Genomic DNA, 20,576 nt, shown 5'->3' with positions numbered 1-20,576 from the left:
GAGACACAAAGAGTTACTGTCCACTATAGACATTTGCGACTCAGGCGTCAATGTAAGTTCAGCAATGAACAGCGTATACAAAGAGATAGTGTCTAGTATAGACATTTGCAACTCAGGCGTCATTGTTTTTCCAGCAATGAACAGCAGAGACACAAAGAGTTAGTGTGCACTATAGACATTTGCAACTCAGGCGTCAATGTAAGTCCAGTAAAGAACAGCAGAGACAAAGAGTTAATCTCCCTTATAGACATTTGCAACTCAGGCGTCAATGTTAGTCCACCAATGAACATGAAAGACACAAAGAGATAGTGTCCACTATTGACATTTGCGACTCAGGCGTCAATGTGAGTGCACTAATAAACAGGAGAGGCACAAAGAGTTAGTGTCCGCTATAGACATTTGCAACTCAGGCGTCAAAGTATTTGCATCAATAAACAGCAGAGACACAAAGATTTAGTGTGCACTATAGACATTTGCAACTCAGGCGTCAATGTAAGTCCAGTAAAGAACCTCAGAGACAAAGAGTTAGTGTCCACTATAGACATTTGCAACTCAGTCGTCATTGTAAGTGCACCAATAAACAGCAGAGACACAAAGAGTTACTGTCTAATATAGACATTTGCAGCTCAGGCGTCAATGTAAGTTCAGCAATGAACAGCAGAGACAAAAGAGTTAGTGTTTAGTATTGACATTTGCAACTCAGGCATCAATGTAAGTCCAGTAAAGAACAGCAGAGACACAAAGAGTAATTGTCTAGTAAAGACATTGGCAACTCAGGCGTCAATGTTATTCCAGCAATGAACAACAGAGACACAAAGAGTTAGTGTGCACTATAGACATTTGCAACTCAGGCGTCAATGTAAGTCCAGTAAAAACCTCAGAGACAAAGAGTTAGTGTCATCTATAGACATTTGCAACTCAGGCGTCAATGTAAGTCCATTAAAGAACAGCAGAGACACAAAGAGTTAGTGTCTAGTATAGACATTTGCAACTCAGGCGTCAATGTTATTCCAGCAATGAACAGCAGAGACACAAAGAGTTAGTGTCCAACATAGACATTTGCAACTCAGGCGTCAATTTAAGTCCAGTAAAGAACGTCAGAGACAAAGAGTTAGTGTCCACTAAAGACATTTGCAACTCAGGCGTCAATATAAGTCCACCAATGAACAGGAGAGACACAAAGATGGTGTCCACAGTAGACATTTGCAATTCAGGCGTCAATGTAAGTTCTGCAATGAACAGCAGAGACAAAGAGTTAGTGTTTAGTATAGACATTTGCAATTCAGGCGTCAATTTAAGTCCAGTAAAGAACAGCAGAGACACAAAGAGTTAGTGTCTAGTACAGGCATTTGCAATTCAGGCGTCAATGTTATTCCAGCAATGAACAGCAGAGACACAAAGAGTTAGTGTCCACTATAGACATTTGCAACTCATTCGTCAATGTTATTCCAGCAATGAACAGCAGAGACACAAAGAGTTAGTGTCCACTATAGACATTTGCAACTCAGTCGTCATTGTAAGTGCACCAATAAACAGCAGAGACACAAAGAGTTAATGTCCACTATAGACATTTGCAACTCAGGCGTCAATGTAAGTTCAGCAATGAACAGCGGAGACAAAGAGTTAGTGTCTAGTATAGACATTTTCAACTCAGGCGTCGATGTTATTCCAGCAATGAACAGTAGAGACACAAAGAGATAGCGTCCACTATAGACATTTGCAACTCAGGCAACAATGTAAGGCCAGTAAAGAACATCAGAGACAAAGAGTTAGTGTCCACTATAGACATTTGCAACTCAGGCGTCAATATAAGTCCACCAAAGAACAGGAGAGACACAAAGATGGTGTCCACAATAGACATTTGCAATTCAGGCGCCAATGTAAGTTCAGCAATGAACAGCAGACACAAAGAGATAGTGTCCACTATTGACATTTGCGACTCAGGCGTCAATGTGAGTGCACTAATAAACAGGAGAGGCACAAAGAGTTAGTGTCCGCTATAGACATTTGCAACTCAGGCGTCAAAGTATTTGCATCAATAAACAGCAGAGACACAAAGATTTAGTGTGCACTATAGACATTTGCAACTCAGGCGTCAATGTAAGTCCAGTAAAGAACCTCAGAGACAAAGAGTTAGTGTCCACTATAGACATTTGCAACTCAGTCGTCATTGTAAGTGCACCAATAAACAGCAGAGACACAAAGAGTTACTGTCTACTATAGACATTTGCAGCTCAGGCGTCAATGTAAGTTCAGCAATGAACAGCAGAGACAAAGAGTTAGTGTTTATTATAGACATTTGCAACTCAGGTGTCAATGTAAGTCCAGTAAAGAACAGCAGAGACACAAAGAGTAATTGTCTAGTATAGACATTTGCAACTCAGGCGTCAATGTTATTCCAGCAATGAACAACAGAGACACAAAGAGTTAGTGTGCACTATAGACATTTGCAACTCAGGCGTCAATGTAAGTCCAGTAAAAAACCTCAGAGACAAAGAGTTAGTGTCCACTATAGACATTTGCAACTCAGGCGTCAATGTAAGTCCATTAAAGAACAGCAGAGACACAAAGAGTTAGTGTCTAGTATAGACATTTGCAACTCAGGCGTCAATGTTATTCTAGCAATGAACAGCAGAGACACAAAGAGTTAGTGTCCAACATAGACATTTGCAAATCAGGCGTCAATGTAAGTCCAGTAAAGAACAGCAGAGACAAAGAGTTAGTGTTTAGTATAGACATTTGCAACTCAGGTGTCAATGTAAGTCCAGTAAAGAACAGCAGAGACACAAAGAGTAATTGTCTAGTATAGACATTTGCAACTCAGGCGTCAATGTTATTCCAGCAATGAACAACAGAGACACAAAGAGTTAGTGTGCACTATAGACATTTGCAACTCAGGCGTCAGTGTGAGTGCACTAATAAACAGGAGAGTCACAAAGAGTTAGTGTCCACTATAGACATCTGCAACTCAGGCGTCAAAGTATTTGCATCAATAAACAGCAGAGACACAAAGAGATAGTGTCCACTATAGACATTTGCAATTCAGGTGTCAATGTAAGTGCACCAATAAAGAGCAGCGACACAAAGAGTTAGTGCCCACTATAGACATTTGCAATTCAGTCGTCATTGTAAGTGCACCAATAAACAGCAGAGATACAAAGAGTTACTGTCCACTATAGACATTTGCGACTCAGGCGTCAATGTAAGTTCAGCAATGAACTGCGTATACAAAGAGTTAGTGTCTAGTATAGACATTTGCAACTCAGGCGTCATTGTTATTCCAGCAATGAACAGCAGAGACACAAAGAGTTAGTGTGCACTATAGACATTTGCAACTCAGGCGTCAATGTAAGTCCAGTAAAGAACAGCAGAGACAAAGAGTTAATCTCCATTATAGACATTTGCAACTCAGGCGTCAATGTTAGTCCACCAATGAACATGAAAGACACAAAGAGATAGTGTCCACTATTGACATTTGCGACTCAGGCGTCAATGTGAGTGCACTAATAAACAGGAGAGGCACAAAGAGTTAGTGTCCGCTATAGACATTTGCAACTCAGGCGTCAAAGTATTTGCATCCATAAACAGCAGAGACACAAAGATTTAGTGTGCACTATAGACATTTGCAACTCAGGCGTCAATGTAAGTCCAGTAAAGAACCTCAGAGACAAAGAGTTAGTGTCCACTATAGACATTTGCAACTCAGTCGTCATTGTAAGTGCACCAATAAACAGCAGAGACACAAAGAGTTACTGTCCACTATAGACATTTGCGACTCAGGCGTCAATGTAAGTTCAGCAATGAACAGCGTATACAAAGAGATAGTGTCTAGTATAGACATTTGCAACTCAGGCGTCATTGTTTTTCCAGCAATGAACAGCAGAGACACAAAGAGTTAGTGTGCACTATAGACATTTGCAACTCAGGCGTCAATGTAAGTCCAGTAAAGAACAGCAGAGACAAAGAGTTAATCTCCCTTATAGACATTTGCAACTCAGGCGTCAATGTTAGTCCACCAATGAACATGAAAGACACAAAGAGATAGTGTCCACTATTGACATTTGCGACTCAGGCGTCAATGTGAGTGCACTAATAAACAGGAGAGGCACAAAGAGTTAGTGTCCGCTATAGACATTTGCAACTCAGGCGTCAAAGTATTTGCATCAATAAACAGCAGAGACACAAAGATTTAGTGTGCACTATAGACATTTGCAACTCAGGCGTCAATGTAAGTCCAGTAAAGAACCTCAGAGACAAAGAGTTAGTGTCCACTATAGACATTTGCAACTCAGTCGTCATTGTAAGTGCACCAATAAACAGCAGAGACACAAAGAGTTACTGTCTAATATAGACATTTGCAGCTCAGGCGTCAATGTAAGTTCAGCAATGAACAGCAGAGACAAAGAGTTAGTGTTTAGTATTGACATTTGCAACTCAGGCATCAATGTAAGTCCAGTAAAGAACTGCAGAGACACAAAGAGTAATTGTCTAGTAAAGACATTGGCAACTCAGGCGTCAATGTTATTCCAGCAATGAACAACAGAGACACAAAGAGTTAGTGTGCACTATAGACATTTGCAACTCAGGCGTCAATGTAAGTCCAGTAAAAACCTCAGAGACAAAGAGTTAGTGTCATCTATAGACATTTGCAACTCAGGCGTCAATGTAAGTCCATTAAAGAACAGCAGAGACACAAAGAGTTAGTGTCTAGTATAGACATTTGCAACTCAGGCGTCAATGTTATTCCAGCAATGAACAGCAGAGACACAAAGAGTTAGTGTCCAACATAGACATTTGCAACTCAGGCGTCAATTTAAGTCCAGTAAAGAACGTCAGAGACAAAGAGTTAGTGTCCACTAAAGACATTTGCAACTCAGGCGTCAATATAAGTCCACCAATGAACAGGAGAGACACAAAGATGGTGTCCACAGTAGACATTTGCAATTCAGGCGTCAATGTAAGTTCTGCAATGAACAGCAGAGACAAAGAGTTAGTGTTTAGTATAGACATTTGCAATTCAGGCGTCAATTTAAGTCCAGTAAAGAACAGCAGAGACACAAAGAGTTAGTGTCTAGTACAGGCATTTGCAATTCAGGCGTCAATGTTATTCCAGCAATGAACAGCAGAGACACAAAGAGTTAGTGTCCACTATAGACATTTGCAACTCATTCGTCAATGTTATTCCAGCAATGAACAGCAGAGACACAAAGAGTTAGTGTCCACTATAGACATTTGCAACTCAGTCGTCATTGTAAGTGCACCAATAAACAGCAGAGACACAAAGAGTTAATGTCCACTATAGACATTTGCAACTCAGGCGTCAATGTAAGTTCAGCAATGAACAGCGGAGACAAAGAGTTAGTGTCTAGTATAGACATTTTCAACTCAGGCGTCGATGTTATTCCAGCAATGAACAGTAGAGACACAAAGAGATAGCGTCCACTATAGACATTTGCAACTCAGGCAACAATGTAAGGCCAGTAAAGAACATCAGAGACAAAGAGTTAGTGTCCACTATAGACATTTGCAACTCAGGCGTCAATATAAGTCCACCAAAGAACAAGAGAGACACAAAGATGGTGTCCACAATAGACATTTGCAATTCAGGCGCCAATGTAAGTTCAGCAATGAACAGCAGACACAAAGAGATAGTGTCCACTATTGACATTTGCGACTCAGGCGTCAATGTGAGTGCACTAATAAACAGGAGAGGCACAAAGAGTTAGTGTCCGCTATAGACATTTGCAACTCAGGCGTCAAAGTATTTGCATCAATAAACAGCAGAGACACAAAGATTTAGTGTGCACTATAGACATTTGCAACTCAGGCGTCAATGTAAGTCCAGTAAAGAACCTCAGAGACAAAGAGTTAGTGTCCACTATAGACATTTGCAACTCAGTCGTCATTGTAAGTGCACCAATAAACAGCAGAGACACAAAGAGTTACTGTCTACTATAGACATTTGCAGCTCAGGCGTCAATGTAAGTTCAGCAATGAACAGCAGAGACAAAGAGTTAGTGTTTATTATAGACATTTGCAACTCAGGTGTCAATGTAAGTCCAGTAAAGAACAGCAGAGACACAAAGAGTAATTGTCTAGTATAGACATTTGCAACTCAGGCGTCAATGTTATTCCAGCAATGAACAACAGAGACACAAAGAGTTAGTGTGCACTATAGACATTTGCAACTCAGGCGTCAATGTAAGTCCAGTAAAAAACCTCAGAGACAAAGAGTTAGTGTCCACTATAGACATTTGCAACTCAGGCGTCAATGTAAGTCCATTAAAGAACAGCAGAGACACAAAGAGTTAGTGTCTAGTATAGACATTTGCAACTCAGGCGTCAATGTTATTCTAGCAATGAACAGCAGAGACACAAAGAGTTAGTGTCCAACATAGACATTTGCAAATCAGGCGTCAATGTAAGTCCAGTAAAGAACAGCAGAGACAAAGAGTTAGTGTTTAGTATAGACATTTGCAACTCAGGTGTCAATGTAAGTCCAGTAAAGAACAGCAGAGACACAAAGAGTAATTGTCTAGTATAGATATTTGCAACTCAGGCGTCAATGTTATTCCAGCAATGAACAACAGAGACACAAAGAGTTAGTGTGCACTATAGACATTTGCAACTCAGGCGTCAATGTAAGTCCAGTAAAAAACCTCAGAGACAAAGAGTTAGTGTCCACTATAGACATTTGCAACTCAGGCGTCAATATAAGTCCACCAAAGAACAGGAGAGACACAAAAATGGTGTCCACAATAGACATTTGCAATTCAGGCGCCAATGTAAGTTCAGCAATGAACAGCAGACACAAAGAGATAGTGTCCACTATTGACATTTGCGACTCAGGCGTCAATGTGAGTGCACTAGTAAACAGGAGAGGCACAAAGAGTTAGTGTCCGCTATAGACATTTGCAGCTCAGGCGTCAATGTAAGTTCAGCAATGAACAGCAGAGACAAAGAGTTAGTGTTTAGTATAGACATTTGCAACTCAGGTGTCAATGTAAGTCCAGTAAAGAACAGCAGAGACACAAAGAGTAATTGTCTAGTATAGACATTTGCAACTCAGGCGTCAATGTTATTCCAGCAATGAACAACAGAGACACAAAGAGTTAGTGTGCACTATAGACATTTGCAACTCAGGCGTCAATGTAAGTCCAGTAAAAAACCTCAGAGACAAAGAGTTAGTGTCCACTATAGACATTTGCAACTCAGTCGTCATTGTAAGTGCACCAATAAACAGCAGAGACACAAAGAGTTACTGTCTACTATAGACATTTGCAGCTCAGGAGTCAATGTAAGTTCAGCAATGAACAGCAGAGACAAAGAGTTAGTGTTTAGTATAGACATTTGCAACTCAGGTGTCAATGTAAGTCCAGTAAAGAACAGCAGAGACACAAAGAGTAATTGTCTAGTATAGACATTTGCAACTCAGGCGTCAATGTTATTCCAGCAATGAACAACAGAGACACAAAGATTTAGTGTGCACTATAGACATTTGCAACTCAGGCGTCAATGTAAGTCCAGTAAAGAACCTCAGAGACAAAGAGTTAGTGTCCACTATAGACATTTGCAACTCAGTCGTCATTGTAAGTGCACCAATAAACAGCAGAGACACAAAGAGTTACTGTCTACTATAGACATTTGCAGCTCAGGCGTCAATGTAAGTTCAGCAATGAACAGCAGAGACAAAGAGTTAGTGTTTAGTATAGACATTTGCAACTCAGGTGTCAATGTAAGTCCAGTAAAGAACAGCAGAGACACAAAGAGTAATTGTCTAGTATAGACATTTGCAACTCAGGCGTCAATGTTATTCCAGCAATGAACAACAGAGACACAAAGAGTTAGTGTGCACTATAGACATTTGCAACTCAGGCGTCAATGTAAGTCCAGTAAAAAACCTCAGAGACAAAGAGTTAGTGTCCACTATAGACATTTGCAACTCAGGCGTCAATGTAAGTCCATTAAAGAACAGCAGAGACACAAAGAGTTAGTGTCTAGTATAGACATTTGCAACTCAGGCGTCAATGTTATTCCAGCAATGAACAGCAGAGACACAAAGAGTTAGTGTCCAACATAGACATTTGCAACTCAGGCGTCAATGTAAGTCCAGTAAAGAACGTCAGAGTCAAAGAGTTAGTGTCCACTATAGACATTTGCAACTCAGGCGTCAATATAAGTCCACCAATGAACAGGAGAGACACAAAGATGGTGTCCACAGTAGACATTTGCAATTCAGGCGTCAATGTAAGTTCTGCAATGAACAGCAGAGACAAAGAGTTAGTGTTTAGTATAGACATTTGCAACTCAGGCGTCAATTTAAGTCCAGTAAAGAACAGCAGAGACACAAAGAGTTAGTGTCTAGTACAGGCATTTGCAACTCAGGCGTCAATGTTATTCCAGCAATGAACAGCAGAGACACAAAGAGTTAGTGTCCACTATAGAAATTTGCAACTCATTCGTCAATGTTATTCCAGCAATGAACAGCAGAGACACAAAGAGTTAGTGTCCACTATAGACATTTGCAACTCAGTCGTCATTGTAAGTGCACCAATAAACAGCAGAGACACAAAGAGTTAATGTCCACTATAGACATTTGCAACTCAGGCGTCAATGTAAGTTCAGGAATGAACAGCGGAGACAAAGAGTTAGTGTCTAGTATAGACATTTTCAACTCAGGCGTCAATGTGATTCCAGCAATGAACATCAGAGACACAAAGAGATAGCGTCCACTATAGACATTTGCAACTCAGGCAACAATGTAAGGCCAGTAAAGAATGTCAGAGACAAGAGTTAGTGTCCACTATAGACATTTGCAACTCAGGCGTCAATATAAGTCCACCAAAGAACAGGAGAGACACAAAGATGGTGTCCACAATAGACATTTGCAATTCAGGCGCCAATGTAAGTTCAGCAATGAACAGCAGAGACAAAGAGTTAGTGTTAGTATAGACATTTGCAACTCAGGCGTCAATGTAAGTCCAGTAAAGAACAGCAGAGACAAAAAGAGTAATTGTCTAGTATAGACATTTGCAACTCAGGCGTCAATGTTATTCCAGCAATTAACAACAGAGACACAAAGAGTTAGTGTGCACTATAGACATTTGCAAATCAGGCGTCAATGTAAGTCCAGTAAAGAACCTCAGAGACAAAGAGTTAGTGTCCACTATAGATATTTGCAACTCAGGCGTCAATGTAAGTCCAGTAAAGAACAGCAGATACACAAAGAGTTAATGTCTAGTATAGACATTTGCAACTCAGGCGTCAATGTTATTCTAGCAATGAACAGCAGAGACACAAAGAGTTAGTGTGCACAATAGACATTTGCAACTCAGGCGTCAATATAAGTCCACCAATGAACAGGAGAGACACAAAGATGGATCCCACAATAGAAATTTGCAATTCAGGCGTCAATGTAAGTTCAGCAATGAACAGCAGAGACAAAGAGTTGGTGTTTAGTATAGACATTTTCAACTCAGGCGTCACTTTAAATCCAGTAAAGAACGTCAGAGACAATGAGTTAGTGTCCACTAAAGACATATGCAACTCAGGCGTCAATATAAGTCCACCAATGAACAGGAGAGACACAAAGATGGAGTCCACAATAGACATTTGCAATTCAGGCGTCAATGTAAGTTCAGCAATGAATAGCAGAGACAAAGAGTTAGTATTTAGTATAGACATTTGCAACTCAGGTGTCAATATAAGTCCACCAAAGAACAGGAGAGACACAAAGATGGTGTCCACAATAGACATTTGCAATTCAGGCGCCAATGTAAGTTCAGCAATGAACAGCAGAGACAAAGAGTTAGTGTTAGTATAGACATTTGCAACTCAGGCGTCAATGTAAGTGCACCGATAAACTGCAGAGACACAAAGAGATAGTGTCCACTATAGACATAGGCAACTCAGGCGTCAATGTAAGTCCACCAATGAACAGGAGAGACACAAATATGGTGTCCACATTAGACATTTGCAACTCAGGCATCAATGTAAGTCCGCCATTGAACAGGAGAGACACAAAGATGGAGTCCACAATAGACATTTGCAATTCAGGCGTCAATGTAAGTTCAGCAATGAACAGCAGAGACAAAGAGTTAGTGTTTAGTATGGACATTTGCAACTCAGGCGTCACTTTAAGTCCAGTAAAGAACGTCAGAGACAAAGAGTTAGTGTCCACTAAAGACAATTGCAACTCAGGCGTCAATATAAGTCCACCAATGAACAGGAGAGACACAAAGATGGAGTCCACAATAGACATTTGCAATTCAGGCGTCAATGTAAGTTCAGCAATGAACATCAGAGACAAAGAGTTAGTGTTTAGTATAGACATTTGCAACTCAGGCGTCAATATAAGTCCACCAAAGAACACGAGAGACACAAAGATGGTGTCCACAATAGACATTTGCAATTCAGGCGCCAATGTAAGTTCAGCAATGAACAGCAAAGACAAAGAGTTAGTGTTAGTATAGACATTTGCAACTCAGGCGTCAATGTAAGTCCAGTAAAGAACAGCAGAGACAAAAAGAGTAATTGTCTAGTATAGACATTTGCAACTCAGGCGTCAATGTTATTCCAGCAATGAACAACAGAGACACAAAGAGTTAGTGTGCACTATAGACATTTGCAACTCAGGCGTCAATGTAAGTCCAGTAAAGAACCCCAGAGACAAAGAGTTAGTGTCCACTATAGACATTTGCAACTCAGACGTCAATGTAAGTCCAGTAAAGAACAGCAGATACACAAAGAGTTAATGTCTAGTATAGACATTTGCAGCTCAGGCGTCAATGTTATTCCAGCAATGAACAGCAGAGACACAAAGAGTTAGTGTGCACTATAGACATTTGCAACTCAGGCGTCAATATAAGTCCACCAATGAACAGGAGAGACACAAAGATGGAGTCCACAATAGACATTTGCAACTCAGGCGTCAATGTAAGTTCAGCAATGAACAGCAGAGACAAATAGTTAGTGTTTAGTATAGACATTTGCAACTCAGGCGTCACTTTAAGTCCAGTAAAGAACAGCAGAGACACAAAGAGTTAGTGTCTAGTACAGGCATTTGCAACTCAGGCGTCAATGTTGTTCCAGCAATGAACAGCAGAGACACAAAGAGTTAGTGTCCACTATAGACATTTGCAACTCAGTCGTCAATGTTATTCCAGCAATGAACAGCAGAGACACAAAGAGTTAGTGTCCACTATAGACATTTGCAACTCAGTCGTCATTGTAAGTGCACCAAGAAACAGCAGAGACACAAAGAGTTACTGCTAACTATAGACATTTGCAACTCAGGCGTCAATGTAAGTTCAGCAATGAACAGCGGAGACAAAGAATTAGTGTCTAGTATAGACATTTGCAATATTCCAGCAATGAACAGCAGAGACACAAAGAGTTAGTGTGCACTATAGACATTTGCAACTCAGGCGTCAATGTAAGTTCAGCAATGAACAGCAGATACAAATAATTAGTGTTTAGTATAGACATTTGCAACTCAGGCGTCACTTTAAGTCCAGTAAAGAACGTCAGAGACAAAGAGTTAGTGTCCAGTCCACTAAAGACATTTGCAACTCAGGCGTCAATATAAGTCCACCAATGAACAGGAGAGACACAAAGATGGAGTCCACAATAGACATTTGCATTTCAGGCGTCAATGTAAGTTCAGCAATGAACAGCAGAGACAAAGAGTTAGTGTTTAGTATAGACATTTGCAACTCAGGCGTCACTTTAAGTCCAGTAAAGAACAGCAGAGACACAAAGAGTTAGTGTCTAGTACAGGCATTTGCAACTTAGGCGTCAATGTTGTTCCAGCAATGAACAGCAGAGACACAAAGAGTTAGTGTCCACTATAGACATTTGCAACTCAGTCGTCAATGTTATTCCAGCAATGAACAGCAGAGACACAAAGAGTTAGTGTCCACTATAGACATTTGCAACTCAGTCGTCATTGTAAGTGCACCAATAAACAGCAGAGACACAAAGAGTTACTGCTCACTATAGACATTTGCAACTCAGGCGTCAATGTAAGTTCAGCAATGAACAGCGGAGACAAAGATTTAGTGTCTAGTATAGACATTTGCAACTCAGGCGTCAGTGTTATTCCAGCAATGAACAGCAGAGACACAAAGAGTTAGTGTGCACTATAGACATTTGCAACTCAGGCGTCAATGTAAGTCCAGTAAAGAACGTCAGAGACAAAGAGTTAGTGGCCACTATAGACATTTGCAACTCAGGCGTCAATATAAGTCCACCAATGAACAGGAGAGACACAAAGATGGTGTCCACAATAGACATTTGCAATTCAGGCGTCAATGTAAGTTCAGCAATGAACAGCAGAGACAAAGAGTTAGTGTTTAGTATAGACATTTGCAACTCAGTCGTCATTGTAAGTGCACCAATAAACAGCAGAGACACAAAGAGTTACTGCTCACTATAGACATTTGCAACTCAGGCGTCAATGTAAGTTCAGCAATGAACAGCGGAGACAAAGAATTAGTGTCTAGTATAGACATTTGCAATTCAGGTGTCAGTGTTATTCCATTAATGAACAGCAGAGACACAAAGAGTTAGTGTGCACTATAGACATTTGCAACTCAGGCGTCAATGTAAGTCCAGTAAAGAACGTCAGAGACAAAGAGTTAGTGTCCACTATAGACATTTGCTACTCAGGCGTCAATATAAGTCCACCAATGAACAGGAGAGACACAAAGATGGTGTCCACAATAGACATTTGCAACTCAGGTGTCAGTTTAAGTCCAGTAAAGAACAGCAGAGACACAAAGAGTTAGTGTCTAGTACAGGCATTTGTAACTCAGGCGTCAATGTTATTCCAGCAATGAACAGCAGAGACACAAAGATTTAGTGTGCACTATAGACATTTGCAACTCAGGCGTCAATGTAAGTTCAGCAATGAACAGCAGAGACAAAGAGTTAGTGTTTAGTATAAACATTTGCAACTCAGGCGTCACTTTAAGTCCAGTAAAGAACAGCAGAGACACAAAGAGTTAGTGTCTAGTACAGGCATTTGCAACTTAGGCGTCAATGTTGTTCCAGCAATGAACAGCAGAGACACAAAGAGTTAGTGTCCACTATAGATATTTGCAACTCAGTCGTCAATGTTATTCCAGCAATGAACAGCAGAGACACAAAGAGTTAGTGCCCACTATAGACATTTGCAACTCAGTCGTCATTGTAAGTGCACCAATAAACAGCAGAGACACAAAGAGTTACTGCTCACTATAGACATTTGCAACTCAGGCGTCAATGTAAGTTCAGCAATGAACAGCGGAGACAAAGATTTAGTGTCTAGTATAGACATTTGCAACTCAGGCGTCAGTGTTATTCCAGCAATGAACAGCAGAGACACAAAGAGTTAGTATGCACTATAGACATTTGCAACTCAGGCGTCAATGTAAGTCCAGTAAAGAACGTCAGAGACAAAGAGTTAGTGGCCACTATAGACATTTGCAACTCAGGCGTCAATATAAGTCCACCAATGAACAGGAGAGACACAAAGATGGTGTCCACAATAGACATTTGCAATTCAGGCATCAATGTAAGTTCAACAATGAACAGCAGAGACAAAGAGTTAGTGTTTAGTATAGACATTTGCAACTCAGTCGTCATTGTAAGTGCACCAATAAACAGCAGAGACACAAAGAGTTACTGCTCACTATAGACATTTGCAACTCAGGCGTCAATGTAAGTTCAGCAATGAACAGCGGAGACAAAGAATTAGTGTCTAGTATAGACATTTGCAACTCAGGCGTCAGTGTTATTCCATTAATGAACAGCAGAGACACAAAGAGTTAGTGTGCACTATAGACATTTGCAACTCAGGCGTCAATGTAAGTCCAGTAAAGAACGTCAGAGACAAAGAGTTAGTGTCCACTATAGACATTTGCTACTCAGGCGTCAATATAAGTCCACCAATGAACAGGAGAGACACAAAGATGGTGTCCACAATAGACATTTGTAACTCAGGTGTCAGTTTAAGTCCAGTAAAGAACAGCAGAGACACAAAGAGTTAGTGTCTAGTACAGGCATTTGTAACTCAGGCGTCAATGTTATTCCAGCAATGAACAGCAGAGACACAAAGATTTAGTGTGCACTATAGACATTTGCAACTCAGGCGTCAATGTAAGTCCAGTAAAGAACGTCAGAGACAAAGAGTTAGTGTCCACTATAGAAATTTGCAACTCAGGCGTCAATGTTATTCCAGCAATGAACAGCAGAGACACAAAGAGTTAGTGCCCACTATAGACATTTGCAACTCAGGCGTCAATATACGTCCACCAATGAACAGGAGAGACACAAAGATGGTGTCCACAAAAGACATTTGCAATTCAGGCGTCAATGTAAGTTCAGCAATGAACAGCAGAGACAAAGAGTTAGTGTTAGTATAGACATTTGCAACTCAGGCGTCAATGTAATTCCAGTAAAGAACAGCAGAGACACAAAGAGTTAGTGTCCAACATAGACATTTGAAATAAAGAAAAACGGGTTTGCTTATGTTTAATGTTTTTTGTTAGAATAAACAAAAAAGTTTTCGTTTATATTTTAGGAGCTGTTGAACAGACAGGCGAAGGCCTACTGTTCTGATCTGGCCAAGCTATCGGAACAGCTGTTGCTACAGTATGACGGCCTCCTCCTCATCGAAGATGTCAATATGGGCAGTAAGTAGTCATCACAAGAAATTTTTTTAGGGCGGGGGGGGGGGGAGATGGCTGTGTTACTGAGTGCTGTTTTAAGAGTGAAGTGTTGGGTGGGGGGACGGTTCATTTTTAGGAGTGAAGTGTGACAGGTTATTGGTCGATGTGTCGTTTTTTTGGCAGATTGTCATAAAATAAGCACGTAGGATACAAATTAGCTCAGGAAATCATTTTGCTCATCATGGATGTTTGATCATGTTTAATAGATTTTTGTTTGACCATTCATTGGGAAGATTGTAGACACACACATTTTTATCACCAATATGTTCATGATGTTTTGGGAAACCTTCATTCTGCCTGCGGAAAATTTCGTAAATTTCTCTCAGCACCTGAAATTTTTCTTAATTAAATCGTTTTAGAATCCGAATTTGATGTTCAGCAATACTTTTTTTATCCATTGTCCCCGCATTTTAGTTTCATTTTCAAAAAAAAAATCTATTTCAACGTTTCAGTGCTGGAATGAATTTTTTCATGTTCAACAACTTAAGTATTTTGAACTCTCGTTTCCAATTTTTTCCCAATAAAATCATGCATTTAGCCGTAATAGCATGCAGAAATATCGAAAAATAGAAAACTTGCAAAGTTAGGGGGGTTTGAAAGGGCTTCAACTGTTTCGGAAATAATATACAAAATAACCATCCAAAACAAGATCCGGTTTACAGGCGACTAATATCTATGGAGGATGTTGTTTGAAGTTAAAGTTCTTAAATCTCATTTCATTAATTAAGGACAAGTCCTACAAATTCCCTTAGAGACGGTTACAGAAAAATTATTACAAAAAATATCCTAAGACGTTTTTGTCTTCAACATCTGTGCTAGAAAAATGTGGTCGAGCTACCTATTTTTTTCATAAATTTCTATTTGTAGACTACTACAAGTCATGCTGTAAGATATATTTGTTCTATTTTTCGATGTCTGAAAAAAACCGGGCTGAATGTAATTCCAAAGGTGGTCCAAAAGCTGAATTGAAAGCTGTATAAAACGGTAAAACTACGGAAGCTCTCAGGGGAGGATTTAGAGGGGGGGGGGGGTGGACGCCCCCCGCAGGGATTCTACCCAAAGGGTCCACCTTTGTACTATTTTGAGATATCCATATTTGGTGACGGACCCTAAAATTTTTCTAAACGCGCCTTTGGTGCCAATAAATACTAATTTTGAGGGGGAGCGCGCGCCAAAAAAGCGATAAGTGCAAAAAGTGCCTAAAAGCTCTGGGAGAGCTCGGAAAATCAATTTGGTCGGCCTAAAAAATAGTCGACAAAATTTTCGAAAATTTTTTGAAAATCCGCCCCCCCCCCTCAAGAAAATCCTAGATCCGCCCCCCTAGAAGCTCTGAAAGTTTTTATAAAGGATCATGCCCACCTGATTTCTAAGAAATCGAGGCATGGATTTATATCATCGGTCTTCAAAAATATTGCCATACTAACAATTGTGTCATTTTTAGTTATTAGTTGTATTAACAATTAGTAATACAATTAGTTGTATTAAATTAACGATTAATGTTTTAGTTGCCTTGATTGTTATCACTGATTTTTCCAGCATCAAAAACGCGGTCTTTTTCATTCAATTGGAAGCCAATTCGATAAACTTGACTTCAATTTGATCATCTTTTTAAATACAAGTAAATAACTTCGTGATGTTTTTTTTGCAAAATTTGATCATCTTTCAAACAGAAGTAAATAAGTTCTTTTGATGAATTTTAGTCATAATGTGATCTTTTTAATATTTCTTGTCTATATGCTGTCAAAATTGTATATAAACTAATGATGGTGTTTATTAGCTTATCCATTTTGTAAATAATTTTTTTATCAATAGTATTTTAATTAAGAGTCGATGAACGTAGTTCAGACTCTTATATATAGGTCGCGAACGTGGAATTTAATTTTCATTTTTCCCAGCGAAATAAGAACTTTACTTATTGACCCAGTTTGCTCAAACTGAGTTAATATTATTTTAAAAATGCCAATAATAATTTCTACAATTTCAAAGAGCTTTAAGCATCTATTTCTTTTTGTCGAAATTTGAAAGTTGAGATTTTTTCAAAAAACAAGTCAATCTTTCTTTCTGTTTACTTGCGTTTATTTACTCTTTTCGAACTGTCAGTTGGATATATTTTAGTCATAATGTTATGTTCTTCAGATTTTCTAACTATCAGCTGCCAAAAATGTAAATCAAAAATGATATTGCTTATAATTTTACTCAACTTGGAATTAATTAATTATCTATAATATTTCTTTTTTTTTTGTCTTGCAGATTTCGGCACCAAAGAGCTGAGCACTGAAGAATTGATCCGCCGGAAGGCGAATGGCGAGTCGCTGGAGGAGCCGGTGGAGCAGCCAGTGGCGTCCAGAGGGAGGGGAAACTGGGAGGGCATCCCACTTAACACACTAGCCACATCTGATTTAGACCCTAATCTACAGGTGGTGTTTTAATTTACTTTTTTTTCTGTAGAACTCATGAATTTGCTTAGATGGTTTGATCTCTTTAACTATTCCCACTCGGGTACCTAGTAACGAATATCCCCCCTATAAAAAATAAATTAACAGTTAAGCATATGATAATTAAATACCTAGTAACGAATCTCCCCCTTGTGCATTTATTTTTTTTGTACTTCAAACATTTTGGCGGCCTTTTTAGGTCCACCAAATACATTTTTGACATTCGTCGATACGCAAAAAAAACATGCAAAGGGAATTAAATTTCTAAATTTCTACGCCGCTGTTTTTGAGCACGTTTCGGATGGCTTTGACCAACAATCGCCTATTTTTGGCGCGCGGTCACCCCTTAAAATAGGTATAAATTAAAGTTAGAGCAAGTATAACTTGAAGTCAATATATATTGACAGCAAGGCGTTTTCGAATATATTGACAGCAAGGCGTTTTCGAAAAATTCTTTAAAAAATTGATTATATTCAAAAATATTTAAAAAAATGAATTTTTTTGCAAGTATGTTTCTGTTTGGTCACAACCATCGGGGCTTTCTGCACAGCAACGAACTATACTTGTTTTGATTAATTTAATTTCAAACCAAAAAAGAACATTCGGGAAGTGAGTTGTCGTTTTTGACTTCGTAGGTGGTGAAGTCGGCGGTGGTGAGCACGATGAAGTCAAGTGATGTGCACAAGACAGTGGACATCTTAAAGGACAAGTACTTCGAGGTCAGTCCCTTTATCTTTATTTGTTCACTAGGCAGAACGGGCGATAGATCGAAGGCTCTTTCCAGACTGGGGGACTATATTGGGAAAGACCCGAATCGAGTATTTTGAGCTTTCAATGTGAAAAATAAAACGCGTGCTGTCTGATATAATAATCGTGATTTTACTTCTCAGGTTGTAATGGAGATTACATGACAAAAGATCCCTTACCTTAAGATCCGAAGCGAGAAGATACCAGCTGATATGGTACCTATCCAAAAAATACCTCGTCCTCAAATCGCCCACGATTTAAAAACCATAATAAATTAACTAAAATAACAAGGGAAAAAAGAACCAAAGAATTGAAAAAGGCAAAAAATCAATCAAATCGAAAAAAAACGTCGGTAAAATGTTTTTTTTTTCAAAGAACCCGTGAGCTTGTCTAATTTTTGGAGATAGTTTTAAGATTTATCCAGTTTGGTTGTTAAAAAAATATTTCCTCAATTACCAAGTCGAACGCAATTTCCACTTTGACTCCGGTAGAAAACTAAGGGCAGAAAGATTTTCAGCCTTTAGACTTGCTCGCTGTTTGATTCCTATGTCTTCTTAATGCCCAGTTTGGATTTTCCTTATATAGCTTCAGATCCGTTAGAAAATGAACGGAGATGAAACGGTTACAGAATTATCTCCACTCGGCGGCTCTTTGTGGGAGTGCCGACCACGCAGAATTCGAATTTTGACAGCAAGCTTTTTTTACGCCGGTGCTATACGGACTATGATAATGATGATGTGATTAATGTTTTCGGCAAAATATGTGATCTCAATTTTCTGCAGATCCTGTGTGCTGTCTTTCTGTCGCGCTTCTTTTGAAATTCATGGCCGTCAAGTATAATAAGTTTTTGACCTTTTTGTGAGGTTCTCCACGTAAAAGAAATCCTTTTTGACTATTCGATGTGTTAAAAAGTGAGATAATGAATGCAGATTGTATACATTTTCATTTGAGCTGTTCTAATTCAGTAACAAATTAACACTAAATTAAACTCATGCTGGCACTATATTATTCCGAAAAAATGAGTCCAGTTGGAGTTTAGTTAGCTTAGAGTTGCGTTTTTAATTAATAACGCGAACTTAATTGAGGTATCATTATTCTAGATATGTTTCTGATTGCATTTTGATTATGTCTTTTCTTCATAATTCATGGGATCTTTTTAATTGGCATGGGATCTTATGGTTTGGGCGATTTTATTTTTTGGGATATTTTGGTGCAATCACATTTGTCATGGAGCTTTTTCTTGGTATGGTCTTCTTTTGTCTTGACACCGGATTAGAATAGGGCAATGTTTTTGATGCATCATTAAATTAATCCATTTAATGGCCAATATCGCTGTTACTTTTTGCTTGTAAGAAAATGCTGAGCAAAATAAGATGATTTTCAAAATGGCGCCGAAGTCGTGGCTACGTGTCCGCTTCATTACGAGACCAATTGTGTACTTTGAGAATTGTATGCGGAATTCGCATTGCGACTTCTCTTTGATCTTTCTTTGATCTTGTGTTTCCTTTGATCATGCCGACTGAAGTGTAACACTTTAGAGACTTGCCTCTGAAAATAGATAAATTGGAGGCTTGAGGCCCGGTATGATTCGTAATCACTGCTTGCAGAATTGAGAAAACTTTGAGGTCTTCAATCTTTAAAACCAGCAAAAAAACTATAGGCATATGAAAATTGGTGCCTTTTCTGTTATACGGCGCAAAACTTGCCTTGTAGTATTTGCAAATACCACAATAATGCTCGAATCTGTTGGCTAAATTTAATGCAAGCAATAAAAAATTCGAAGTTTTGATCAAAAACTGAAGCTTTGTGAACAATTTTGTAATTTTGAGCCATATAGCAAAAGAAAAGCAAAAAAACTGTGAGGCTTATTTGTTTGTTGTCCTAAAAATTTGGTAATTTTGGACCGTATAACCAAAAATTTTTTTCTTAACCTGGGGATGCACAAGACACTGTGACCCCTCAAACCGTGACCGAAGTGCGATTCGAACTCACGACCCTCTTATTAGGAGGTTTGTGCGTTGCCTACTCAGGCACGGCTGCTTTTGTTATTCTGCTTTTTTGTGTTTTTGTCAGCTGTTTGTGACGGAGTTCCAGATGAAAGCGAAGAAGAGTGAGAATCACTTTGAGCACGAGAGGATCCAGGAGAGGCGGTGGAGCAACAACTGGACACAGTCGGTGGCCAAGATCAAAGCACTCTACTGAAGACACGTTTTGACACCCCGCAACATGAAAAACATGCCCCCCTCGACTCGCACGGGAACCTGAAAAACAATTAGTAGGAACCGCTGAGTCGAAAAGAGCGCAAAAAATAATCAAGCTAAAATTTGGATGATTAGAAGTTACCTCCTCTGCAAATTGATATCAATAGTTCTACCGCAACCATATCATGTAGACATTTCATATCATTCTATCTGAATTACAATTATTTTGCAAAAATTCCTTTTCTTATCATCATAAAAAGACATCCAACTGTCAGCCGTATGTTCGCTTAACTTCATAGAGCAAAATTTTGAAAAGTTTCGACGATTTGGAAAAATGCAAATGTCACTTAATTTACAAAAGGAAAGGCATGGTTTTTGGTAAAACGTGATTAAGATGAAGACTAATTGGGCTCCTACCTGCCTCTTACCTGGGCTCCATGTGTTTTTAAAGATATAAATTTTCAAACTACAAAACTCAACAT

General features: G+C 39.2%; 1 protein-coding gene across 5 annotated transcripts in view; it reads left to right on the top strand.

Moving 5' to 3' along the window:
- Positions 1-20,303, top strand: part of LOC134845305 (coiled-coil domain-containing protein 180-like) — a 95,624-nt gene extending 75,321 nt beyond the window's left edge. For all 5 annotated transcript variants that reach the window (XM_063862276.1, XM_063862275.1, XM_063862274.1 and 2 more), the window contains 4 exons: positions 14,564-14,675; positions 16,962-17,128; positions 17,782-17,865; positions 19,967-20,303. In XM_063862276.1, coding sequence (XP_063718346.1) covers positions 14,564-14,675; positions 16,962-17,128; positions 17,782-17,865; positions 19,967-20,095 — 492 coding nt within the window. In that variant the 3' untranslated portion in view covers positions 20,096-20,303. The remainder of the gene's footprint in view (positions 1-14,563; positions 14,676-16,961; positions 17,129-17,781; positions 17,866-19,966) is intronic.
- The last annotated feature ends 273 nt before the right edge of the window (positions 20,304-20,576 follow it).

Source organism: Symsagittifera roscoffensis, chromosome 4, assembly GCF_963678635.1.
Source record: "Symsagittifera roscoffensis chromosome 4, txSymRosc1.1, whole genome shotgun sequence".
NCBI lineage: Eukaryota > Metazoa > Xenacoelomorpha > Acoela > Convolutidae > Symsagittifera > Symsagittifera roscoffensis.
The sequence above is the reverse complement of the archived record's forward strand: the minus strand, read 5'-3'. Positions and strand labels throughout refer to the sequence as shown.